We start from the raw sequence: 27458 nt of genomic DNA on the forward strand, positions 1-27458 counted from the left end.
GAAAAGGTGGGTAAGGTTAAGTTCAAGAAAATTAGAATTGAAATGACAAAATTCATGTTAGAAACAGAAAACAGCAGAATGACACTAAAAATCAAGCCAGTCATGTGAAGATTAAACTTGAGAAGTTTTCCTCGCATGAAAGAAAAAGATGATAGAAAAATATTAAGACAAAAGTATTTTTGAGAAAAAAATTAATATACTTTCTCAAATTGAAAACTTGGGTGGGGAGATAATTGGATTCAATTTTGTTTCACACACAAGTTACTGACACAAACGTTACAGGGATAAACAGAAGCATCCAAGCAGAAAAATACAACCTACAAGGGGACAAAAATTAGGCTGGCCTCGGATGTCTGCTATGACAGAAGACAACAGCATCAACATGCTTCCCAAGTATGACAAGAATTGTATGCCTGTTCAAGTTGACTTTCATTTCCGAAGGCAAGAGAACTCAGAAGAGCAGCAGCTGAGGAAAGTAGGGCAGAATTTCAGCCTTGGTTTCATAATTCACTTAATCCACGAGTTTGTGTTCATTCAATGAGAATAAGGAATGATCACTAATTCTACCATAACTTCCAATTCTAAAGTAAATTTTGGTATGATTCTTCTATAGCTGCAATGTCCTCAAGTAATTTGTTTAAAAGAAGGGCACACAGGTGTGTAATTTTTGAGTCCTCTTCTATCTGGGAATGCTTGTTCAGTCAGCACCTTCTGCATCCCTCTCTAGGAGCTCATCACCCAAAGTCTGTGCCTCTTACTTGCACATCCCCAGCTTGGCACACGGTGGGTGTCAATGAGCACCAGGCTGCATGAGTTCAAGCTAAGGGAGCACGGGATGAAGAGGAGTGGACCTGTACTGCCCTTTTCCTTGACCGAGTTTCCTCATGAAATTTAGGATTCTCACTAGAAAGCGTGTGGCTAAAATTACAGGTCAAAATTTTGATTTTATTTCAAAATGATAAATAAACCAAGGAATAGTTCTAACCATGTGCTACTTCTGAAGGGCTTGTGAAGTTAGAGAAACAGTTTCATGAGGGGTCCAGTCAGACCTAAAATGACACCAACCAAAATCTGTGATTGGCAGAGACGGTCTCTAATCTTCAGGGATTTTTTGAAGTTCTCCACCCTAATTTTTGAATGTTATAAAAAGTAAAAAGCACTTTTGTCATTTTTCCTTTGAAAACGTTTTCAGAAGCAAACAGGACTACTTGTTTTCCTTACTTCATTTTTATAAGCAAAGTAGTTATATGTCAACTTACTTAAAATTAGAGAGGGGGAAAAAACAAAAAGGCCCTCAGTGGCATTGCTCATCTATGGAAGACTCACATAAATAGGTACTCATGTTCATTTTATCACTTCTTCTACAAATATCAATAAAATAAGGTTTGTAAATCGTAAATACAGTAGTAGCAGTTCACACGTATTTGACACGCTTTCACACAAGGATTCGGTAAACAACAATAAATATAATTTCCCCTCTTCGAAACAAAAAAGGGACTTACAGGAAAGAAAAGATTAATTTACTTGGGGTTTATCAGCACACCATTTTTAGTGTGCTTTGAAAATTAAAAAGCATATCATTGTATTCACTGAATACTGGCCCATAGTTACATTTTTTAAAAACCTGGCTTAAATGCACACACCATGGCTTTTTATTAAAATCCTTAAATCTATGGGGATTTGTGATAGGTAAGATTATATTAAAATTCTTTTTCCTCATTAACAATTTCATTCAGTTAAAAAATCTGACATTTCCCGTAAATGTTAAGTCGAAGCCTGATCTATGGTGCTGTGTCCAGTGAAATGAACCTAATTTTCAAAGTGAATAGAAACGCCTGAGTGGCCATTTAGAGCGCTGCAATTTCCTTCCTCATGATTCCTGCTGGGTCCTCTTCACTGAGGCTTTTCCCTGAGTCATGTATTTACTGGAAAGGCTACCTAGAGGAGGGGAGAAAACAAAACACTACATAAATAAAACAAGACTCATTTCATTGCAAAAACCATAAAATTACTTCTTCTTGTTAATTATTCACAGAAACTTTTCACACTGGAATGGGTCACTTGTTTTGAATTAAGTAATTAGGCTAGATATACATTTGCATGTCCATTATTTCCATATTAGTGCAGGTGAACTTTTCAAAGGCTCTATCTACTTTTATAGATCAATGTCTTCATTTGCAACCAAACATAACAGACTGCAGAGAATTCTTTGGTCAGAAATAAATATCTTTCCTCATTACTCTGCAGACATGAAGGTGTGAATGATGACACTGTAAGTAATAACACTGATATAAAAAGAAAAAAGTAAATTTATTGTATTTACAGGTGAAGGACAGAAATGAGGATTACTCATTAAAACCAAACCACAGAGCAATTAATAATTTTTGTTCTGGAGTCTAAACAAACAGATCAATGAAATAAGAAAATTGAGAAATTCTTAAGTGATTATGTATAAGAACATGGAATATAACAAAAACTGCATTTCAAACCAATAGGGGAAAGTATGCATTGTTCAATAACTGGTATAGTGTCAAATAAGCAATTTTGGGGGGTACGGGGCGTTAGTTTCCTTTCTCACATCATAGTCTTCCTCCCCACCCAATTCCAAATGAATTATAGTATTAAATATAAGAGTCAAAGTATAAGAGCAGTGAACATTTATACAATCTTGGGGTGGGGAAGAGTTTCCTTAGCACACCACCACATGCTTTACTTATGAAAAAGGCCTGCTATGCTTGGCATAAAGAATTTAGCATAAAGAACAAATTAATACAGAAAAGATGAACAATAGATAGCTGGAGAAAGAACAAGCAAAATATGAAAGACAAAAAATAGCATGAGTATATGAAAAAATATTCAGTATCAATGGGTAATCAAAGAAATGCAAATTAAAACAAGATACCAATTTCTGATCAACAAATTGTTTAAAGGAAGATCTGAAGGATAGGGAGGTGGGTAGAAATTTTGCTAAATGAATATTCATATAAACCATATAATAATTTAAGTATGTCCCAAATTCGTGATATGACTAAGCATATTATGAACACAGTACTAGGTATGCATAGGATAAATAATAACAAGAAAAAAGTAGGTTATAAAACCACACAAATAGTATTACATACATATGAAAACCCCACCAATCATATAAATTTGATGCCGAATTTTCCTTATCTGTAAAATCAGGGCAATAATACCTACCCCTTTGGAGTTAGTGTGAAGATTAAGTGAATTGATACATGTAAAGAAACTGGAATCATACCTGGCACATAGAAAGTACTCGATAAACATTAAATTATTATTATACTGTAAAAAGATGGAAAGACTTTACCTCCAAAATCTAAATAGTAATGTTCTAGACTGGATCAAGTATAAATGGCCTTTCTTTTCATTTTGCTTAACTATACTTTGTAAATTTTCTAAAGCAAACATATTAAGTATGCAAATAAAAACTTATGCCCCCCCAAAAGCAAAGTTTTCAAAGCAGGCTATCTAGACAGTCAACTCACAGCGACACATGAGTAATACTAATCAGGAAGAGACAAAACACTCTACTGTAGTATTTATACACAGTATCTATCCGTCTCTAGGCATACACCTTTGATATTCTGAACTTTGATATTCAAAGTATTGAGGATAGGCTTTTCACTCAATTTAATTATCAGTGAATACAGAAATCATCCTTTTTGGTACTCTTCTTGATATTCCAGTATTCCACTCAAGGGGAAAAGGTCAGATCACTACCTCATTCTTTATACACAATCCAGATGGATTAACGGCTTAAATAGGAAAAGTAAAGTTTAAAGGATATTGGAAGAAAATATAGATGGTTATCTCTATGACCTCAGGTTACGGAAGAATTTCTCATAGATGACCCTAAATCATGAACCACATGAATATGAAAACTACTCATGAAAACCAATCATTTGATTATCTCAAAACTAAAAACTCTGGGGGCCGGACAGGTGGCTCAGGAGGTTAGGGCTCCATGCTCCTAACTCCGAAGGCTGCAGGTTCGATTCCCACATGGGCAGGTGGGAACTCAACCACAAGGTTGCCAGTTCAACTCCTCAAGTCCTGCAAGGGATGGTGGGCTCTGCCCCCTGCAACTAAGATTGAACACGGCACCTTGAGCTGAGCTGCCTCCCCGATGGCTCAGTTGGTTGGAGTGCATCCTCTCCACCACAAGGTTGCCGGTGCGACTCCCACAAGGGATGGTGGGCTGTGCCCCCTGCAACTAGCAACAGCAACTGGACCTGGAGCTGAGCTGCGCCCTCCACAACTAAGAGTGAAAGGACAACAACTTGACTTGGAAAAAAGGCCTGGAAGTACACACTGTTCCCCAATAAAATCCTGTACCCCTTGCCCAATAATTAAAAAAAAAAATCTTAAAAATAAAAACCGAAAAACTCTGGAGTGGCAATAGATACAAATCGGAAGACAAGATATAGTGGAGAAGATACTTGGAATGTATAAAATAATAATGGAGCAGTATTCAGAATAAATGAAGAACCTTTACAAGTTAATAAGGAAACCATAATACAACAGGAAAATAGGTAAATGATTTGAACAGGTAATTTAGAAGAAGAACTCCAACTGGCCAGTAACATATAAAAAGGTAGTGAGGATTACCAGAGTCAAGAAAATATACATTAGAACACCACCAAAGTATTTTTCTCATCAGATATGCAAAAATAAACATTGCTGGCAGGAGTGGCAATTGTTTCAACCAATGAGGGTAATTTGACAGCATCTACTTAAACACAAAATGCAAAGATGCTATGATCTAACAATTTAACTTCTAGGTACACAAGCCCTATAGAATCTCTTATCTATGGTCAAGGAGACTCATACAAGAATGTCCACAACACTGTTTATAACAGCAAAAAATCAGATGCATTTAAATGATCGTGTACTAGGGAACAGACATGTAAAACATTCCATATTCATATAAATACAAAATACTGTAAAAAACCCCTAAATCTATATGCAGCAAGATATATAAATTTCAAAATCATTTTGCTAAATGGGTATGAAAAAGCAGGTTACAGATCATTCTTATTATACAGCTGCAATAAGTAGCACTGATCCAAAGTTACATAAATGCATGGGGGAAAAAATTGTACAAATTTTTTATCAAAATTTGTAATGTTTGTTTTGATCAATTATATTAGTCTAATAATTGTAAAAACAATTCAGAAGAATCTCTTGCTTTGAGTCTTAATTAAAAGCTTAAAAATCCCATTTATATAAATATTTTTGTTGCAGATTAAGTATGATAGGCTGATCAATAAAATGCTTTATATATATATATATATATATGATTAAAATATATCATCTTAAGATAAAATTCTGTGGAAGTAAAACAAAGAAAAAGGCAATAATGTAAAATTTCTACAATGATATTTGTATTTCATTTGATACACTTAAGGTTGATTTAAAAGTTGTATTTTAAAATGCCAATATTTACAACCGCTGAAATTACATGCTTTGTAACTATGATAAAAAATTTAGATGTCAATTTAAAAATATACAAGGAGATATATGGGCTTTCAATATTTGGGGGGAAGAGGAAGAGTATGCAAGCAAAAGAGCTTTGAAGATACTGATATATCTGAAAATAGCTAGGCTATTATTAAGGAATGATTAAATAAATAACAGTATGTTCATATACTGGAATGTCAAGAAGAGTATCATAAAGGATGATCTCTATATTTACTGATAATTAAATCTGCCAGACTATTTAAAGAAGCACTTTTTTGTTAAGAATCTCCGTTTTATACTTCCCTGTAAGTTAGAAGAGATAAATTACAGCAAGGTTGGAGACTCTCTGTTAACTACAGTAACAAGAGTAGTGATAATTTATTGAGTGGTATGTGCCAGGTACTGTGTTAAGGGCTTTACATATGTGAAATTAATCCTTATTGCCCTGTGAGGTGTTAGCCCTAACTTATTGATAAGGAAATTGAGGCACAGAGAGGTTCGAGAACGAGAACGTGCCCAGGTGGCACAGCCAGTAAACGGATGGGCTGGATTTCAAACTCAAGTATGTCTTGACTTTAAAAGCTCCTGTTCTTAACCTTTCCCCCCCCCTTAGTTTTCATTATTCCTTCCAAATGAGTACACCTCTGATGAATAAAACTTAATGAACATCTAAGGCACTGTGTTAGCCGTTTGTATGTGGGGGAGGGAGGTAACAATGAAGATCAAGAAAATTCATGAAATTTTCTGTTCACTACTATCTTGTTTAGGAGTTAAGAACTATATCTAGGCTACTGGAAAAGAATGGAGGCAGGTATCAGGAGAGAAAAGAGAACTTGGCTGAATGCTTATTGCAGACTGGGTGCATCTTCTCAGCACCCAATGAGATAGGTGGTGCTAATTACAATTTTATAGATGAGACATCTATAGCTCAGAGAAGGTAATCTCTTGCCTAAAGTCAGGAAGAGCTTTGGGGAAACTTAATGCTACTTGCAGTTGAGACATATTTCACATTTATAACAACACAGATAATTTGGATAAATTTAACATGAATAAATTTGACAGTCTTCTCAGCTGTCATATACTTACTTGAAGAGTTTAATTTATTGGAAAGGATAAATTTTAACCTTACCTATGTTTATTTATTCTTTTTTCCCCCTGGTATTTTAATAACTTTTTTCCTGTAATAAATTTAAGTTTTACAGTTGCTCAAAAGATTTATAAATATGTAAGTCTCTTACTCGGAAGAGAATTACAAAAATCTTAATGTCAACTGGAAATGCCACTTCTAGATATAACAATTAATGTCTGTATTCCTCCACCATTAAAAAATTTTACCCAATGATTATAACATTCTAATTGTAAGACGTGGAAAACGTTTAGCAGGAGCAATGCTGACACATGCCCAGCAGGAATACCAACGCAATCACTACGCCCACAAATCTCTGCTTTGTTCTCACTACATTCAGGTGTTCTAAGTGCTTTTACATGGATTTCTCAACACCCCTATGAGTCAGGTATTATTAATGTAACAGATGAGGAAACTGAGGCAAGTGGAGGCTAAGTAGGTTTTTCAAGATCACAAAGCTGGAAATCATACCATGCAATCTGACTGTACAGCCGATCTTCCTAAATATTTATCCTTGGCAAAACAAACATCTCAACTAAGCAAGGATCAGTATTTTTCCTATGTAAAATGTTCTGACATATCTGTTCAAGGCTGAAGCTTATAAAAATCAACACTCTTTTGGCTTGTTTACATATGCTAACTATTTGACCCTCAAACTCTCAGAGGACCTTATGGGAAACAATCCCATAAACAGCAGTGGAGTCTATTTCCCATACATATTCATCTGTTGGAACTTGTTTCCAGGGGTAACCTGTCAATCTCCTCATCCATCTTTCATGGCTGCTCGCATTGTCCATCAAATCATCTCACAATAGATCCCATTCTCATTTCACTTCTATTTGATTTTGGGGAGCTTTCCCAGTAGAACTTTTGTTTTTAAGTCCATGCATTCTACTCACAACAATTACAAAACATTCCCAGAGAAGGGCTGCTCTTAATTTTCTCACTGAGCCTCCCGTGTCTTTACTTTTCATGTACAACATTCCCCTTTTGAGTTAGGGTGGCAATTCTTTGAAGATTTGTTTCTCTTTAAATCATCTGACCTCACTCTGTCTGCCAACCTCAATTCCCATGCCTTTTAAATTTTGATTGCAAAAAGATTTGATGCCACTTCAAATGTTTTCTCCCACTATTTAAAAAAAAAAGTAAAATTCATATACCATTAAAATGCCTATTTCTTTTTAGATTATTTTATACGTTTGAGATAATTTACCTTGGTACTGAGAGAAACACAAGTAGTTAAGTAACTTAATAATTCCATTTATTTTTCTCTTGGTAAGAACATTCAAAGTACCGTGTTTCCCTGAAAATAAGACCTAGCCGGACCATTGGCTCTAATGTATCTTTGGAGTAAAAATTAATATAAGATCCAGTATTATATATTATATTATACATTATATTTTATTATACTATATTATATTACCTGGTCTTATGTTATATTACAGTAAGACCGGGTCTTATATTAATTTTTGCTCCGAAAGACGCATTAGAGCTAATTGTCTGGCTAGGTCTTATTTTCAGGGAAACATGGTAGAGACAATCAAATATTCCTCACTGGGAGCTTTCTTAGCCCTAACAGGGTGAGATGGCTGCACCCTGGCTTATTTCACACTGGGCTGGTGGAAGCAGGGAAGAGCTCTCTTTACTGCAGGATTAGGAAGCTGCTGAGAACATGAGAATGCTATTTCTCAATATCTGACACATGATGGTAGAGACAGTTTAGACTCTTCACAGTTTGTCACTAACACAGCAACCTTACAATCTAAAAACAAACAGTTGTGTGTACATTAGCAATAATATATAATATGTAAAAGCTGAGCATAAAAGATGTGGGTTGTTCTACATGACATACAAAAATGTCAGGTTATATCAGTGAAGTTTTAAAATTTCAAAAACTTAACTTTTCTCATAAATTATACAACCAAGTTAAAAAGATTACAATGCTCTATTTGTTTATTTCATTTCCTTCCTTTAACCCCACTTATTGAACAAGATGAGAAAGAGACGGAGTGAGAGGGGGAGAGAGAGTAGGGGGAGAGCGAGAGGGAGAGATTGACTGATTGATTAAGCAAAGTTACTAAGGGTATCCTGCAGGCCAGAACTCAGAATGTTTGCATCAAGTTTAGTTTCATTCTTTTTTACTAAAAAAAGCTGAAAAAGTTACTCAGTATGTTAAAGTTTCTTTGTTTTTCTATTCCCCCTCAATTTTCTCTCTTCCCTTTTAGGATTCAAAAGCACTCTAGAGGGCCGGCCTGGTGGCTCAGGTGGTTAGGAGCTCCATGCTCCTAACTCCGAAGGCTGCCGGTTCGATTCCCACATGGGCCAGTGCGCTCTCAACCACAAGGTTGCCGGTTCGACTCCCGCAAGGGATGGTGGGCTGTGGCCCCTGCAACTAGAAAAAAGTGGCTTTGCACCCACAGCCAAAGTTATGTTGCCTACCATTCCTCGTCCAGCATTTCTCACCACAACTCCTGCAATCAGGTTTTTCTCCCCTCCACTTCAAAGAAATGACTCTTTTCAAAGTCACCAGTGACTTCTGCATTGCCAAACACAACACTTAATTCTCAGTGTACCACCTCATCAAACCTATGAGCAGCAATTCGCACAAACGGTCAATCTCTTCTCTTCAGGCATTTTCTGCATTTGGACTACAGGACCTACCTTTCTTGTGCTTCTGCTTCGTCACTGACCATTTTTTTCCCGTCTCCTTTATTTTCTGAGTCTCTAAATGCTTTTCTCTTGTCTATATACATCTACTTCCTAGGTGATCTCAGACCCAGTCCTTTAACTACCACTGATAATATTCCAATTCATATCTTTAGCCAGGACCTCTGCTCTAGACACCAGGCTCATATATCCAACTGGCTACTCGGCATCTCTACCAGGATATCTAACAGGCCTCTTGAACTTCCATGTCTAAAACTAAACTCTTTCTCCCCCGCAATCCACTCTTCCTGAGTGTTCACCAGCACAGGAAATTCAACCTGCATTCTTCTAGTTGTTCGGGCCAAATATCAGTGTCATCTCTGATTCATTTTCTGTCATACTTTGTCATCCAATGTATCAACAAGTCACACTGGTGCTACCTTCAAATACTGTAAGTCCTCATTTAATGTCGTCGATAGGTTCTGCCACTTTAAGTGAAACAATGTATAATGAAATCACATATAATGTAATATGACCATTGGCCAATTGATATACACAAGGTTCCTATGGCACCTCATGAAAGTTTTAACAAAATGACATTATTCAAGTACCTGCTGTATCTAGAACACGACCAGCCCTCACTTATGCCACCATTTCCACCCAAGTCTAGGGTGTCACCAACTCTCCCCTGCACTACTTCAGGACGTCCTCGTTGATTTGCTTCCACCCTCACTACCTAACAGCAGGAGGTGAATCTTTTAAAACAGAATTCAGATAATAATATTCCTTTGCTCAAAACCCTCCAAATAGATGCACATCTCATTTAGAGGAAAAAAATAAAAACAAAAATCCATTTGTATCATTGCTGTAGGTGCTATGTAATCCAGACCCACCTCCCTGGCCTCCCCTCCCACCACCCTCCCTCCTGCCCCTTTCACTCAGCGAGGCTGGAGGACAAAAACTGCTTTTAGTTCGGCTATACCAGTCTAACTCCAATTTCCCCTTGACATGCCCCTCCCTTTCAGTTGATTCTTTGCTTGAATTTAAATGTTACTTTATCAGAGGCCACCCATTATCCAACATTCTCTTTTCCCCTTTTCCTGCTTTATATTTCTTAGCACTTGTCATCACCTGAAATATTTATGTATCTCTTCTGACAAGAATGCAGAGTAAATGAGGGAAGTGGCTTTGCTGGTTCACTCCTGTATCCTCAATGTTTAGGCCCATACCCCGCACTTAGCAGGTGGGTGGGTGGGGGGCTTAATAAATATTTGTCGAAGGAATGAACAAAAGACTTAGCTGAGAGAGTGTGTAGAGTTCAAGCCAACAATTACTTCCTTTCCTTACTTTGGTGCGTAGTGAATAATTTCCATGAGGAGATTACAATGCTGACGACACAGTGGCAATTTCAAAGCAGAAACAAAAAGCGTGAGAGAGGAACAAATTAATTGAACACTATCATGGTTCCTACTCAGGGATGGTATAAGAATCACCTAGAACATTTAAAAAATACAAAGCCCAAGCCTAACCCTTGAAGAATCTGATTTAGGAAACGAAGATGGGGACAGGGCAACAGCACTTTTAAAAGTTCCTGAAGTGATTCTGATGTCCAATCCCTGTCAAAACCACTTATTCAAAGGAAGCGTCTCAAAAGGCATGTGGTAAACTATGCAGTCAATAAAATAACACACATTTGTTTGTTTTTCAAACCCACATACCTGACTGGGGACTCAAAAATATAGTTGTTTTTTGTTTCTTTTTGTCTTCATGTAAAAGCACTGCCTAAAAAATGAAATAGACTGGTTTACAAAATCGAAAGGAATAGTATCTGAAACAGCCTTAAAATTGTAACCATATCCAAGGAGAGCTGAAATTAGGCATGTGGGTGGCAGAACTTTGCAAGTGAATTGAAAAGCAAGACACAGATGCAGGAATCCTTACAGCACGCCCTGCATACACAGCAAGCCTCTTCCTCATACTGAGCTGAAGGCCGAGTTAAGAGAGCCAGGGGGTTAGCCAGAAGGAAGGAGGCAGGGCCTGCCTGCCCAGCACCCCACAGTCCAGACCGGCACAGAGCTGCTAGCACTCAGTTTAAGTGTTTGCTGAACAGACAGATGACGGAAGGGCTTCTTGCTCAGGTCTGAGCTAGGTTTACCTGAACAAACGTGCCAGTTGGTCTCAAAGGGCTAGGTGAAGAAGGGGATCCAAATACACAATCTGATTTAGACATACCTGAGAAAGAAATCAGCACTTTTTGTTCCTACTTTAAATTGAGAGCAGTAGCCTATTTTCAAACTTTCACAGAAAGATTTTCTGTTGATATAACCGAAGCTCCACTAAGCATATTGTGTGGACAAATAATGTATTTGAAGAAACAAGAAGGAGCAGCATAATTTTCAGAAAGGAAGAAGCAGCTGATTAATTTTAATTGCTACTGGAGGAAATTCACCACATTCTAGCCCCACTACTCTCTTCTTATTTTACTTTTATAGTGTGACTAATTGATTTAAGGTGTAAATATTGCATTCTGAAGAAACCAAGATTCTAGTGCCTTTCCTTAGGTTGGATAATACCCTACCTCCGCCCCAGGCTTCCCCTCTCTTTGATTTGCTGCTGCCTCCCCAGCCTGCCAGAATCTCTGCTCTAACTACTTCGAGAGCTTGACTAGCAGACGACTTAAACCTTGCTCCTAGCTAGAAGGAAAAAGTCTCCGACGCGGGGGATGCAGGGCTATGCCTTCCCCACTTCGTTGTACCAAAGAGGAACACAACGACAATGTGCTTCAAGCTGTTAGTAACACAGACCTCGAGTTCCTCTCAAGGGCAGCCTATAAAAACAATTTTGGTCAAATTTTATTACATCTTATCTATACTGTTCATAGTTTCCTCATCTGTAAACTGGGGATATCAATGCCACATTTAATGGACATGATCACCCAGGTAAAGTACTTAAAATAGTGCCTGACCCATAGTAAGCACTCAATACATGTTAGCTTTGCTATTATTTTAATTTCTTTTAAATATATTCACCTCTTATAATCATAAAACAATATCATTTTATTCTGATATACGTTCCATATCAGGGCAAAAAACTTTGAATTTGAATTTGTCTGAGTTCCTTAGAAGTAGGGCAAGCTATATCTTTCACAAACACTCAAGTCCTATTTTAAAATCAACAATTAAATAATTTAAAAATATACTTCTTTCCATATAAAGTTTAAAAAAAAAAGTATAGGTGATCTAAAATTTTCTGTCTTAAAAAAAAGAGCCACCATTTTGCTGATATGATACAATAAAATGGGAGAGAGGTATTGGTTGGTGTTCCAGGAACAATAAACACTAGAGTGAACATTTTAAGGAAACTGTCAGCATTGCTGACTTTTTTTTCTTTATCAAGTCCACAAACATACAATTGAGGACAGGAATAGGGTTACTACTTTAATCCAAAAAATTATGTCTCAGAGTTTCCTTTCTAAGCTAATCAAATCTCATCCACTTTTGCAGGTTTGTTTGAGAAATGAAGTGAGAGTGTATAAATTTCTTGTAAATCATAAGTTGTTATACATACACAAGATACCCTTATTCTTAACAGTCTGTTAAAAAGGTGCCCTCAACTGACATTTGACACATTTCATACAGTAGGCCAGTTCAGATCCAGCAACTTAAAGGGGCAAGATTTATGGACGATTTTGAACTACTGACTGATCATATATTTTTCCTCCTCATAGAAATAACCATGCTTACTGCAGAAAAATATTTAAAAGATACAATCCTCCATAATTCTCCTTTGCAGTTAGGACCACTGTTAACTGTGTAAGATATTTCCTTCTAGGCATCTGCATGAATGTATTTAAATAGAAATACATGTCGGTCAATGTACACAGCTGGTTTCATGAGGTAACTTTATGTCTCCTTCATGGCTGGGCAGTGCTTTGATTTCAAAAGTGCACAGACCAAGTAATGAAACTCAAGTTATAGCTGGTTTTATGGTCACTGAGGCTACATTTTTTAGGTACTGGGGATGACCAGGTTTTCATTTCATTGATAATCTTATTTAAAAAGTCAACCAAATAACTTTCATAAGCCTCTAAGTAAAACCAGGAATAAATGTTTAAGACTTATAGAAGATCAGAAATGAATGGGCGAGGGGGAGAGATTTCACTTTCTTAAAAACAAAATCTTTCTGAGTAATTAGATTTGTTAAAGAAATAAATAAACCAAAATAGTGAAGAACTCCACAGAAGAGATTTCCCTCGAGATATGAGTGCAAACATTAAGGTGCGATTGGTGTCCGTACCTGGAGAGCCTTTAAATTGCGGGCATTCCTTTTTAATGTGCCCTTCTCTGCCACAAATGAAACAACGTTTTTCTCTTAAGTCTTTGTCATCCTGTCTCTTCCATTTTTCCACTGGTGGCCTGAGCATTTTTTCTCTCCCCAGGTCAACAGCTGCCCTCGCTGGCTTGGCTTTTTGAGGTGTGCACTGCACGGGCTTATCTTCTTTTGCTGAGACCTCCCTCTCTGTGTACTTGTTTTGAGTTTCTTTGTCCTCTTTGCTTCTTTTCTCTTTGTTCTCAGGGTATCTTTGGTTCAGGGTATCTTCCTGATCTCGCCGTCGCCTCACTCTATAGAAGGAAATACAATACTGGTAAGAAAAATCTAAACAGAAATCTAACAAAATATTAAGACTACTTCAGATTTAGGCAATAACCAGAAATAGAAGGTGATTATCAGAGGGTAAAACAAGAATTTAACAAACTTAAGTCATTATTCTCTATTAAGAGGCAACCTCAGGGCTTAAGGGTGTTTTTCATTTTCACAATTATTCCAGTGCTGCAATTACTCCAGTACAACCACTTTTTGCAATTAATGGAAATCCTTGGTTCAATACCTACCTTGATATTGATGTAATGAAATTCAATTTAGCATTGGAGTGATTCCTTGAAACTTTTTGGCCTATCAGCACTCTTTACTAGGCATTGGAAATTTGAGACGTGAAACTCTAAGTTCACAAGGGAATGATGATTTATAAAGAGATTTATGTTCTTAAAATGTTAAAATCAGTTCTTCCTTGCCCAACATCATCAGCGACTATTATATGAATAAAAACCAAAGTACTAAATAAGAGCCTCAAATTTCAGATGGTGACTTATTTTAGTAGCATGTTTTTAAATGAGCATATTATTGTCCAGTTAAAAACACCATCTCCCCCAAAACAATAAAGTTCCAAGTAAGCAACCAAAACCATGTTACCCTGCCCTTCTGCAAATATCACCAGAAGAAAGCATGGTGACCAAACTGAGTAGGCCACTTTAGCAATTATTAAGGGTTAAACTGAATACAAGTGAAGGGCCCTATAGTCCAGTAAACTGTCAGTGAGTCCACACGCACACGTTACACTTCAGTTATTGCACATCAGAAGTGTAACTGACATCCTGAAGGAACCGATTTTACTTTTCATTGACCAAAATGGTTCTGAACTTCCCAGTGCTGTAAAAGGGGAAGAATTTCAGTTTCCTCCATTCTTTTTCCATCACAGCTGGAGAGGCTGATGACCGAATGACTGAGTAATGATTAGGGCCATGACCAAAATTCGGAAAGGGGACAAGGCCTGGGAGACTGACCTGTACAGAGTCACTCCTCGTCATCTGCATTTAAGGCCCTATTTTAAATAATGTCATTTTCATTGTAAAAATCTTATCTGAGAACTGCTGAATTTCCTACAAGTTTATTTTCTGTTACAATAGAACCTCATTTTAAAACTGGTACAATAAGAACATAAAAACAAAACCACCCCTTTTGAACATTTACTTACTTTCTTCTCATAGGACAGTCCTTCATAAAGTGTCCAATTTTCCCACAAATTCGGCAACATCTATCATTTGGGGCCAGCTCTCCTTCAGTTAGCACATCTGGATCAAAAAAGTACTCCTAGCAAAACATAAATCTGGACTATTAACGTGAGATGAAAACACAAAAACTAACCCAATAGCAATCAGGGATTTTGTATCTCAACATCAATGTATCATTATTTTAAGACATATTATTTATACTATTTAATTTCAAAATCTAAACCCATTAAGAGGTTTAATTCAGGAGAGTTTTACCTAAATTCCATTTTTGTTTATTTTCATCCAGCAGAACTCTGTTTAACCTGAACCATCAGAAAGGTAGCTTTTCTTTCCTAGCATATTTCTAAATAAGAGCATTATACACCCCCATGAGTTAGCTGCCCAGGACATGGCAGGAGCTGAGGCCAGGTACAAAAGCCTCGTTTTTCTCAAAAAATGAAAAGGATAAAACCTAATGAACTGAGGAACATGATTTGCGTTACACAGATTATAGAGAAAAGGAAAGAAGCTACGTGATGTTACTTTGTTTTGTTGTAGCTTTTGAAAAAAAATATCAGAAGAAAGAAAAGACAATGGTCTGGACTCTAGCTTCCTTGCCACTGTAATTAAGGTGGGGACCAGCAGCATCAGCATCATCTGGGAATTTGTAAGAAATGCAGTCTTGGGCCACCCTCCAGACTTCCTGAATTAGAACCTGCATTTAACAAAATTCCCAGGTGATACATTAACAAGTTTCAGAAGCATTGGAAGACTGCCATAGCAATATCTAGCAAAAACTAGATGTACAGATGTAATCGAATGCTGAGTATGGCTATATACCCATATACTTAAGGTTCACTAAAAGTGTTTTTATTCAGAAAATTAATGCAGGAAAAAAATAGCTATTCTAAACATAATACCCTCTAGCTCCTAACCTCCTCTTTTCTCTCACTGAAATAAATGTTTATAATGCAATTTGTTTTCAATGAGTGTGGTTTCACAGAAACTTGAGTACCAAGTTATATGAGAACAGATGGTTCTCCAGCACAAGCAGCCAATGTTTCTCTCCTAGTCCCATTAAGGGACTTATCACTCTTTGCAAGCAGATGGAAAAAATCTAGCCTTCTTATGAGAGTGGAGGATGTCCTTAGATATGTGTAAAACTGGCTTGGCAGAGGCTGGCATGGAGCTGAATGCTGGTGGCACAGCAATGCCACCTACCATGTTTCCCCCAAAATAAAACTGGGTCTTATACCGTATTTCCCAGAAAATAAGACCGGGTCTTATATTAATTTTGCTCCAAAGGACACATTAGAGCATATTTTCAGGGGAATGTCTTATTTTTTCATGTACAACAATCTACATTTATTCAAATATAGTCATGTCATCTTCTGGAACATCGTCGTAACATACTAAATGCATCCATCAGGCTGACGATCTTAACTGGGGCTTATTTTCAGGGTAGGTTTTATTTTTGGGGAAACACGGTATATGTGCTAGCAAGGAAAAGCAGCAGCACCAAAATCATTAATTTTTCCACCCAAAATCCACTTCTGCCTATTTTCCCATTTTGACGAATTGCCTCAAAACAGGGATGTTTTAAAAAAGGTTTTTAGGCATTTGTGTTGTAATTATTTACCTTGGCTAGACTCTCCAGACTTCCAGAGTATTTAAGTTACTACTGAAGTAATGTGCACAAATTAGGTGCTTAACAAGGGCTTTCAAACATTTTATTTTATTTTTTTGGTATTTCCAATAGACACTTACCATTTTTGAGGGGTAGTCCTTCGGAAATCCTTTGACTGGAATACCAAATACTCTTCTACCATTAATAAATGCTTTCATTATAAAATTTGTCACTAAGAAGAAAAGAACAGGTGCTCAGTTGGATGGATTAAAAGAAAAGGAGATCACATTAATATTTACAAAGTTAACTTACTTTTCCTTGATAGTCCAGCTCCAAGATTATGATTCAAATCAAAGGGATCTAAGTAAAAAAGAAAAAGAGAACAAATAAAATAACCAAACAGAAAATTCCACTATTCATACAATAAGTCTATATAATGAGAAGAAAGTGTTACATAATTTACCATTAATAAAAGTATTAAATGACTGCCTTTTTAATGAGTTTTAAATCTTTTACACAGCTAAGCTAAAGTAATATATATTCCCAAGTATAAGCAAGTTTTTCACAAAAGTGTCCATCAGAAAGTATTGCTTTGTATTTGAAAACATATAAAGTCCTTTATATTATAAGGAGTTGTTTTATTTTGAACACTAAAATACTGTTTGTAGAAGACTAATGTTAGCCTGATATTACTTGATACAAGTTTTGGATGCATATAGAAGTCACAAACATATTTAAAACATTTTAGCACTCAATGTTCCTGCCAACCAACAAGACTTTTAAAGATCACGTTAAAAAGTAATTCATCATGGGTATCACAAAATTCACTTACAAAATAAATTAAAACACACACAGACAATGGCTACTTGGATCTCAAGTTCCAGTAAAAGCTTCATGTAAGAACTCCCACATGATCATTAATATTTGCACTCAAACATCTTAGATGAAGGGATATATGTTGTGTTCTGGAACATTATGTGTTAGATGACCCAGAAAGTGTTAGGAATAATGAAAAACATGCCAATGTCAAAGATATATGTGAGATCTAAATAAACTGGTTCATAAAACGGAGGGGGTGAAGCACTCTTTCTAAATCAAAATACTATTTTATAAATGACTTAAAATAATTCATAATTTAAACAACATATATAGATATTTAATTATTTCCTATGAATACCTAAAAACATATTCAAGAAAGCAAAGCAAAGAAATTCAAAAATCTTTTTGGTGATCATCTCATTGAAAAAATAGACAATTTCACGTACACCAAAAGAATAAAGTAGTAAAAAGAGGCACCCTTCTGGTTGTCGGTCATGATTCCAATGTACGATGACCAGGATATCTCATATTGGGATTTAGACTAACTGCTGGAACATAGCACCCTTCCCTCAACTTAACCCTAACCCTAATAATTACCAAGAGAAGGTTCCTTCCTAGTAGGTTTGCTCATGCTTTCTTCCGGTGATCTGTGCCTGTGTCCATGTGGACATATTTTTGGTTGGTTGCTTGGGGTAGTAGAGACGCTATAACCTTAGCTATTGTTATAGTTACAAACACTACTACTGCCCCCACTAAAATTTCTCAACTCTAGAACAGCTAGTTAAAAGTCTTCTTTCTGGTTTAGTCTACTCTTATGGCTCATCTAAAAGGTAAGGTAATGAGGCTTCCAAAATTAAAAACAAAACACTAATAATTGGAAGATCATGAGAACCCACTATGACAACGGAAAAGGCTAAAACAAAGTTCTATGTATTGGACATATGAGACCCTAAAAAGTTAATGGGTTATCTATAACCCATTGTAACCTGAATTTCATTTACAAGTGTTCACAATATTATAAAACTGTCAATAGGCAGAAGTAATGATGAAAATGTAACAAAGAATAACACACATTATTTAGGTGATATGACTACATTAAAAAAACAAAAGAATAAAAAACATGATTAAAATCAATAAAATATTTAAGTCATTTCTTAGTTCATTATAAGCACTTAAACTCCTTTTTAAATTAAAATCCCACCAAATGAAAATAAGTAATCAATTATAAACAATAATCGTCCATGGATCCTTGCATTCAATGGCAAGAAAAGGGCTTAGCATGGCCAAACCAAATGTCAAAATTTATATATAATTATAGCAGGTAAAATCCTCCATCAATAGCAAATAAAGATCTTGAAATTCACTCTTAGTGGCACTCTTCAAACCCTCAATTGGGAAGGTTTTTAAAGTCCCACTTATCTTGAAGCTGGTATATCTCTACTGTGACATTCTTTATTCTCCAGTAAGTGTTCAACAATAGTGAATGATCTGTCACGAAGACCAAAGACTTTCAGATTTGTGAGAGGCCCCACATGAGGGCATTAGTCATTTAAAAGTAACTCTTTAGGCTGGAAGCAGACACCTCAATCTGATGCAGACAGTGACGGGACAGCTACGCTGCACGGCCCCATCAGTGGTAACGGCTGCCCTGGAAGAGTTCTGGAAGGATGAAGAACAATGCCCTCATAGTTCAAACTCTATATTCTACTCAATTTTAGTTTTTGATTTTATTTGTACCTTCAATAACAATGTATTTTGAGGTCCACTGTTTCTTAAAAGTTGTAAGGAGACTCTTTCTTCTGATGCTAATAACATATTCTTTAAAATCAAATTCCTCTGTGTAGAAACGAAGAAGTCCCAGCCAGAGGTGCCCAACAGATTCTGTATTTTTTCCATATTCTGGCCAATAGGTGGGCTAGAAATAGAAGGGAACAAGGGATATCATGCTCTATAGTAAAGTGCTAATACCAATATTCACTTGTATCTTACGGAGTAAATATGGACTTATTTCTAATTAACTAGAGTTTAAATACATAAAAAGTATAATTATATAACTTTTCTTTCACATTTTAAAATACCACTTACATGTGTTTATTAATCTCTACCCTATGACTTGGAGATAGGGAGAGCTCAGGGTTTTATGTCAAACCTCAGAATGCATGTTAGTGGAAGAATCTGGAAATAAACTTTAAGAGCCTTGGCGGTAACTTAAAATCTTTCCAAACACTGCACAAAACCACAGAGCAAATATTTGTTCATTTGGAATAAAGTTACCAAACCATTTGACTTATTAGGCATTAAAGAAATCCTGGATATTGTCCCTAGAAACTCACCTGGCTTAGTAAAAATGTTTTCAACTTCAAAGGAAACATTTATACTCGCATATGCTAGTTTTATTTAGTATCATAATATAAATAAATATAACAAGTGATAATATAATATAGTTGTTGACCACTTACACTACAGCATAGTATAGCTAACTTTTAGTCAAGGATGTAAAAAAAATCTTTACTCTTAAAATACGTACCAGTTCATTTATTTGATCAAAAAAATAAATATTCCAGCCATCAACAAATATTTCAGGTTTCTTTTCACCTTTGTATATCTGCAATTAATTTTTAAACTATTAGTATGGATTACAAACTTAATGCATTGATATAAAAACTTGCAGGAAAACTATTAAAAATTTAACTACAGAAACCACAGAATATTTGAGAAGGAAGAGGGCTCAAAAATCACCCAGCTTTAAAGATGAGAAACATAATTTCTTTTACTAATACCTCTTGAAGAACAGGAATGACTGGTGGATTCCTCTGCTGGAGAAAATATAGCACCATTAGCGTGTATGCATATGACGATAAGCTGCCTCTAGATGCATCACCAATATCGCACATCTAGAGGGAAGGAAAACGAGGAACAAAGAAAAGATCACCAATATTTTCTGCTAAGTTTGCAGCTATTCTATTATCTCTGAAAGTAAGGGCATCTATAGGGCACTAATATAAAAATTACGTTTTCAAAAGCTGAAATATGGCAACAAAACCAAACAAGACCAATCAAAAGAACATCAGAAAATAAAAGAAAATAAACCAAAGAAAAAAAACACAAAAATAAAACAAAACAAAGAACCCAACAAAGCAGTGGAACTATCAGCCACAAGCAAGATCATATTATTATATAAAATTTAAGACAACAAAATTTTAGCTTGCTGAGTAGGGATTCCCAGATAGTTAAAAGAATTTGACATGGCTATGGTTCTTTTAAAAAAAAAAAAAAAAAAAAAAATATATATATATATATATATATATATATATATATATATACACACACACACATACACACAGACTTATGTTTTCAACAAGGTCTGAAGATGAAATGAAATTTCCTAATAAACCACAACAGGAAGCATACGCACCTTTGTAAATACTTTCATGGTATAACACAAATATTTCACTCTGGGATCAATGGCTGAATAAGCAGATAAGAGCCTCGTGTTATGAAGGGCCTGTTTAAAGGGAAATTACACTATAAGGATATCAATTAGAGGAAAAGTTTTAAGCTGGAATATTCTGAAAAGGTTTACACTACAATTTATTTTAGGGTGAAGACATTTAGATCAAAATTAGTATTTTCCTTCAGAGACGAGCTTCATTAACTTACTAGATAATAGTTAAGAATTGTAAGTGACATGATTTCCATCACATTAATATGTCCTTAGTTTGAACATTCCTAGAAAATAAAGGCTATTAAAATAATCAGTTCCCTTTAAATAGATGGAAGATTCCCCCAACCCACCTTGGCGTTATTTAAATCAAAAGCCTTTAGGAGCCAGAGAGGTCCCATAAAGCCCCAAAGTAAATCAGGTGAGACAAAAAGGATGGGCAAATACACCCAATCCAAATTTAAAACAAAGTTCAAGCCAAACATACAGATGGACCTAGAGAACATTATGTTAAGTGAAATAAATCAGATGGAGAAAGACAAATACCATATGATCTCACTTATATGTGGAATCTAAAGAACAGAATACATGAGCAAACATTTCAGAAATAGTCTCAGAGATATAAAAAATTGAGGGTTGCTAGATGGGCGCGGGGGAGAAGGTAAAGGTATTAGAAAGTACAAATTAGGGTAGCCGGTTGGCTCAGGGGTTAGAGCGCGGTGCTCATAACACCAAGATCACCGGTTTGGTTCCCACATGGGCCAGTGAGCTGCACCCTCCACAACTAGCTTGAAAACAATGACTTGAATTGGAGCTGATGGGTCCTGGTAAAACGCACTGTTCCCCAATGTTCTCCAATAAAAAAAAAGAAAGTACAAATTAGTAGCCATAATATTACCACGGGGATATGCAAGACAGTTGTTTGGGGAATATAATCAATAATGTTGTAGATTTTGTAGGGTGTCAGATGGGCACTTGTCTTATTAGAGAGACCACTTCATGGACGGTGTAGATGACTCATCACTACAATGTACACCTGAAGCTGAAAAATATCAAATGTCAACTATAATTTGTTTACATAGTCACAGTATGTGAAATACAGCATAGGAAATAGAGCCAATGGAACTGTAACAGCTATATATGATGTCAGAGGGGCAGTAGATTGGGGGAGGGAGGTTATCGCTTCGTGAGGGGTGTAAATGTCTATTCATTGTTTCGTACATGTGAAACTAAAAAAAAAAAGTTCAAGCCAAACAAAAAGTGCCTGCCACTCTGACCTCATTTTATTTATTTATTTTTTTAAGAGATAACACTTTGTTTTTTCGCTTTTGTCTTTTTAAATTCTATTGGGGAATATTGGGGGACAGTGTATTTCTCTAGGGCCCATCAGCTCCAAGTTGCGGTCCCTCAATCCAGCTGTGGAGGACGCAGCCCAGCTCCAAGTCCAGTTGCCGCCCTCAATCTTTAGTTGCAGGGGGCACAGCCCACCATCCCACATGGGAATTGAACCGGCAACTGTGTTGTTGAGAGTTCGCGCTCTAACTGACTGAGCCATCCAGCTGCCCCTGAGCCATCCAACCGCCCCTCTGGAAGTTCACTGGCAGCTTGTTGTCTTTAATCTAGTTGTGGAGGGCGCAACTCATTGGCCCGTGTGGGAATCGAACCGGCAACCCAGTCATTCAGAGTTCATGCTCTAATCAACTGAGTTATCCGGCTACCCCTGACCTCATTTTAAATGAACACTAATATTAACTTAATTGTTATATCCCCAGCCTCAGAACACTTCCAGGCACACAGCAAACACTCATAAATATAACTATTGAAAGAATGAGTAGGATGAAATGAACGATTTAATTATACTTGAGATTTTGTAAATTAAGAGACATTCATTCCCCTCGAATCTCCCTGAAGAACAAGCCTGGAGAAAATCTTACCAATGTGTTATACAAACTGATGTCCACTTCCAGACCACTTCTCAAATGGAAGAACTTTACAATTGGCACCTTTGCTGTTGTAATAGGTAAGATGTTTCTCAGACCTAGGTTGGGAAATAAGATAGTATCACTAAATATAGCGTCTGGATATGTAAGTTGCTCCTATGTGAATGTTCCAATATAAAATTATGTAAACCTAACTCTGGCTTGCTTCACTGTAGTTACTATAGTCAAAGAATTCGCTGTTATTAACAAACACCTGGGAAGACTCCTCTGGCAAAGCTTGTATTTGTTAAACACATCTATATGTGAAATACAATCATCAATAAGGCAGCTAACTGTCCTCCAGGAATCCACTGGGTCATCTGCATATGTGTAGGGCTGTCAATTTCATAAACACCAAAACAAGAAACTAGTCAAGTCTGGACTACATGGGCCCTGCCTATTCTCTTCATATGACTATATCTAATATGGAGAAAAGCCCATGGGGAAATCATTTGAATTCTTAAAGCAAAAGTTACTTGTCATGGAGCTAGAAGTTACGACAGTAAAAGGAAGGAATCAACTTCAACAGGAGAGGAGGGAATTGCCTGAGCTAGGCTTTGAAAAAAAACCCAAAAAACAAAGAGAACACATGAAAAACAGGAAGCTGAGGGGATTTACCAGGCAAGGAAAACTGCACATGGAAAGGGTAGATGTCTGAAACAGAATAGCATATTCAGGGAACTTCCATGGAATTGTGCAGGCTACAGATAGGACTTTAGGGAAAGGAATAATGAGTAACAGGAGATGGGGCAGAAACTGGAAGAGCCCAAATAGAGAACATATACCCTGCTAATTATCCTTAGAGGCAAAGAGAAGCCAATGCACTGATATAAGTTGAGGAGAATCACTGACCACATCTATTTAGAAAACACCCCTGGTAATGGATGGATTGGAGGCACCTGGAATAGAGGCAGGGTGACCATTATGAAAAATGGTCTGGGCCTGAACTAGCATGGTGACACAGGAATGTAGAAAAGAAGCAAGACATGTCTGAGAGAATCTATAACTGGACGGGTTGGGGGAGTGGAGAAGGGTGATTAAGGGAGAAGGAGGGCTGTACCAGTAAGAGCTACCATTTCCTGAGTACCTAGAATCCTTTACAAACATGACCTCCTAAGACTATTCACGCTCATCTAACAGATGAGGAAACACAGACCCAGAGAAATGAACTTGCTTAGGAATAGCAGCCGGTAAATTGTGGAGCTGGGATTCAAATCTAGGTATGACTGTGGGTAGGTATGACTGCTACTGAACCAAGTCTAGGACAGGCTAATTATCACTTCATTCATTGTGGTGATTCCAGGGGTGCTGATATCAACAACCAAGAAAGAGGACTCAGAATGGAGGTAGTAAAGATGATGAGTTCATTCTGAGACGCTGGAGTTTGAGTTTCTTCTCAGAGTTTAATGGTGATATCAAGAGGGCACATACATAGTGGTCTGGAACTTGGGGGGAAAACGTATGTAGATGACAGAAGAAATTTCAGCAAAACAGGTCTGTGTGGGCAACAAAGGAAGTCTAACTTACAACTGATGGGGAGGAAGGGCAAGGAAGCTCATGTTTACTGAATACTTAGTGTATGCTAGGCCCTGTACTTTAACGTACTACCTTTTTTAATCTTAAATGCTCTTACCGTTATTGGCACTTTACAGATGAGGAACTGAGTGCTTATAATGAAGTTGAGTGACTTTCTGGGATCGCACAGCCAGCAAGTGGAGGAGCCAAGATTTAAAACCAGACAGTCTGATCCCAGAACCCCCACCAACTTCTTTGCTCCCATTCTAGATCCTGACTCTGTTAACCACTATGACACTTATGAGCCCATCCTCCAGGATTTATTTACAGCACATCCATCATCAGTGTTTCTTACTTCGGCATTCCTATGGCTCCTTTGTTAGTGTCCTTTCTTAATTTCTACACACAGAAATCAAACCTTAGTTTCAACTTCTCTCAAATGATCCCCGGGAATTCTGTTTTATTCTTAGCCTATAGCTCTCTCTTTTTACAAGGCTTTCATGCAAAACTTTTATTTTAATCTTCAATCCTCATTGACAACTACTTCTTTCTAGTTCTTACTGTTAAGTAAAATTATCTTTTTTTTAATTTTTAAATTATTTTTTAAAGATTTTATTGGGGAAGGGGAACAGGACTTTACTGGGGAACAGTGTGTACTTCCAGGACTTTTTTCCAAGTCAAGTTGTTGTCCTTTCAATCTTAGTTGTGGAGGGTGCAGCTCAGCTCCAGGTCGTTGCTGTTTTTTTTCTAGTTGCAGGAGACACAGCCCACCATCCCTTGCGAACCAGCAACCTTGTGGTTGAGAGGACGCATTCCAACCAACTGAGCCATGGGGAGCTCAGCAGCAGCTCAGCTCAAGGTGCCGTGTTCCCGGTGGCAGCTCAGCTCAAGGTGTCGTGTTCAATTTTAGTTGCAGGGGGTGGAGCCCACCATCCCTTGCGGGACTCGAGGAGTTGAACCGGCAACTTTGTGGTTGAGAGCCCACTGGCCTATGTGGGAATCGAACCCGCAGCCTTCGGAGTTAGGAACATGGAGCTCTAACTGCCTGAGCCACCGGGCCGGCCCCTTAAGTAAAATTATCTTGAAGATTGTACCTTCATGGCAAACTAAACATCTCTCTCTATCCTGGTGTTCTCTGTAAACATTCCCATTTCTTAAGCACCCAGACTTCAGTCTGAACCCTTATTTCCTACTTGTAGATACCAAATCTAGGAAATTTCCCTTTGGAATCTCTCACATCCTTCTCCTTTTTAGACCACTGGCACCTGATTAAGGTTCTTCTGCCGTTATTAAGATTATATAATACCTTCCCTAAAAGACTATATTAGCTGCCTAAAAAGCTTAAGTTTTGCTTTTATTGGGTTCCTTCTCTACTGAAGAAACCTCAGTGGCTTCTAAAATCTACAGACTTTACCTTATCTCCTAATAATTTCCACTTAAAACTCCTCGGTAAATGTACCAATCTACTCACTGTCCTCCAAAACATACACCATAATTCTCACGTTCACATCCATGCAGTCTTAGGAATGAAGTCTCTTCCTAGTCTTTTCCAAAAATGTCGATCATCATCTGAGATCAGAACAAGCCCATCTCTTCCATGAACCTCCCCTACGCAACAACTTCCCACTCTTTGCTCAGAACTTTTTAAAGTATTTAAAAAGACACCAATAACGCAAATATGCTATTAAAAATAAGCCATTATACTTTCATTGACATTACATTCTAAGTATGGAAAACACTAATAAAAAGACAAAAATATTTTTATACAATGTTTAGAGTTACCTGAATGTTTTTTGAGGACTCTTGCCAATTCTTCAATAGTTCTTACACAGTCCAACCCCTGCAACAGAAATGGCACAAACTACTGAATCAAAAATGGAAAACAGGTTCCTAACCTGGTTATAGTTTCCATTATCTTCAGAAATAATGCAATTAATTTCAACTCATTTTATACACATTTTTCCCTTTTAGGCAAGCATTAATTGGTTTTCATAGGAAATATCTTAAGGATACAACCCCCCACCCCCATACACCCTATTTATTAATTGCTTTTGGAGGCTCAACAAAGGCTGAAATCAGAGCCCCCAGAAAAGTCTCTGAACCAGTAAGGATCTTAATTTTTTTCCTCTAGGTAATTATGTCACTAAGAAGTACCCTATGTGCCAGAATAAATACTGTGTTTCCCTGAAATAAGACAGGGTCTTATATTAAGTTTTGCTCCAAAAGATGCATTAGGGCTTATGTTCAGGGGATGTCATCCAGAAAAAATCACGCTAGGGCTTATTTTCCAGTTAGGTCTTATTTTCAGGGAAACACGTAAGAGGGCACTTCTGTGCCCCGTCTAATTCATTCTGGGTAGACATTCATTATAGTTTAATTAAGAGCGCATGAACTGCTGTGGAGAGAGATTAGGCTCAGATTATTTCTCCATAGTACTAGCTAAAAATATAACGTACAAAACGAAAGTCATGCAGCAACTATGAATAATGTTTCAAATAGATCTTACTTAAAAACACTTGGGCTTATCTTTTTCAACATAAGCCTTTTTGATGGTTATTTACATCCCAGAGTATTTTTGAAATGCCCTCAAAACTAGCTTATAAGTCTCACAAAAATTCAATCTTGATGATGTACAATAAGGTCAGGTCATTCTACATATCGGACCCCACCTTGCTTATCCAATTTATTCACCAAAGTCAGGCTAGATAACTTTTGATTATTTCCCCAAATCACATACATCTTCAAAAGACTTGAAACTAAGGGAAGGCATAAAAATATGCTGAGCAACAGCAGAATCACTCATCTGGATATACAGCATTTGGACTGTTGTTAAGTTTAAATAGAGTAAGGATTCGGTACGTCTCAGGCTTTCCACCTTTCCACAGTATTTTGTATTTTATAAATGCCTTCATATTCTTCAGGGCTGGCAAACCTTTTCTACTTTGAGGGCCATATGGCCTGTTGCAACTACTGAATTCTACAGTTACAGAGTAAA

General features: G+C 36.9%; 1 protein-coding gene across 4 annotated transcripts in view; it reads right to left on the bottom strand.

Annotated features, from left to right (window-relative positions):
- Nucleotides 1–924: 924 nt before the first annotated feature.
- TUT7 (terminal uridylyl transferase 7) overlaps nucleotides 925–27458 on the bottom strand; it is a 54169-nt gene continuing 27635 nt past the window's right edge. For 2 of the 4 annotated variants that reach the window (XM_019750118.2, XM_019750119.2), the window contains exons 17-29: nucleotides 26246–26303; nucleotides 22904–23007; nucleotides 20943–21032; nucleotides 20308–20421; nucleotides 20055–20132; nucleotides 19265–19442; nucleotides 17021–17068; nucleotides 16849–16940; nucleotides 15066–15181; nucleotides 13550–13875; nucleotides 11409–11485; nucleotides 10972–11035; nucleotides 925–1938 (exon numbers count right to left, since the gene is read on the bottom strand). In XM_019750118.2, the coding sequence (XP_019605677.2) occupies nucleotides 1871–1938; nucleotides 10972–11035; nucleotides 11409–11485; nucleotides 13550–13875; nucleotides 15066–15181; nucleotides 16849–16940; nucleotides 17021–17068; nucleotides 19265–19442; nucleotides 20055–20132; nucleotides 20308–20421; nucleotides 20943–21032; nucleotides 22904–23007; nucleotides 26246–26303 (1413 nt within the window). In that variant the 3' untranslated portion in view covers nucleotides 925–1870. The remainder of the gene's footprint in view (nucleotides 1939–10971; nucleotides 11036–11408; nucleotides 11486–13549; nucleotides 13876–15065; nucleotides 15182–16848; nucleotides 16941–17020; nucleotides 17069–19264; nucleotides 19443–20054; nucleotides 20133–20307; nucleotides 20422–20942; nucleotides 21033–22903; nucleotides 23008–26245; nucleotides 26304–27458) is intronic. The other 2 variants (XM_019750121.2, XM_019750120.2) reach the window with 2 other exon arrangements.

This window comes from Rhinolophus sinicus, linkage group LG04 (genome assembly GCF_036562045.2).
Source record: "Rhinolophus sinicus isolate RSC01 linkage group LG04, ASM3656204v1, whole genome shotgun sequence".
NCBI classification, from domain to species: domain Eukaryota; kingdom Metazoa; phylum Chordata; class Mammalia; order Chiroptera; family Rhinolophidae; genus Rhinolophus; species Rhinolophus sinicus.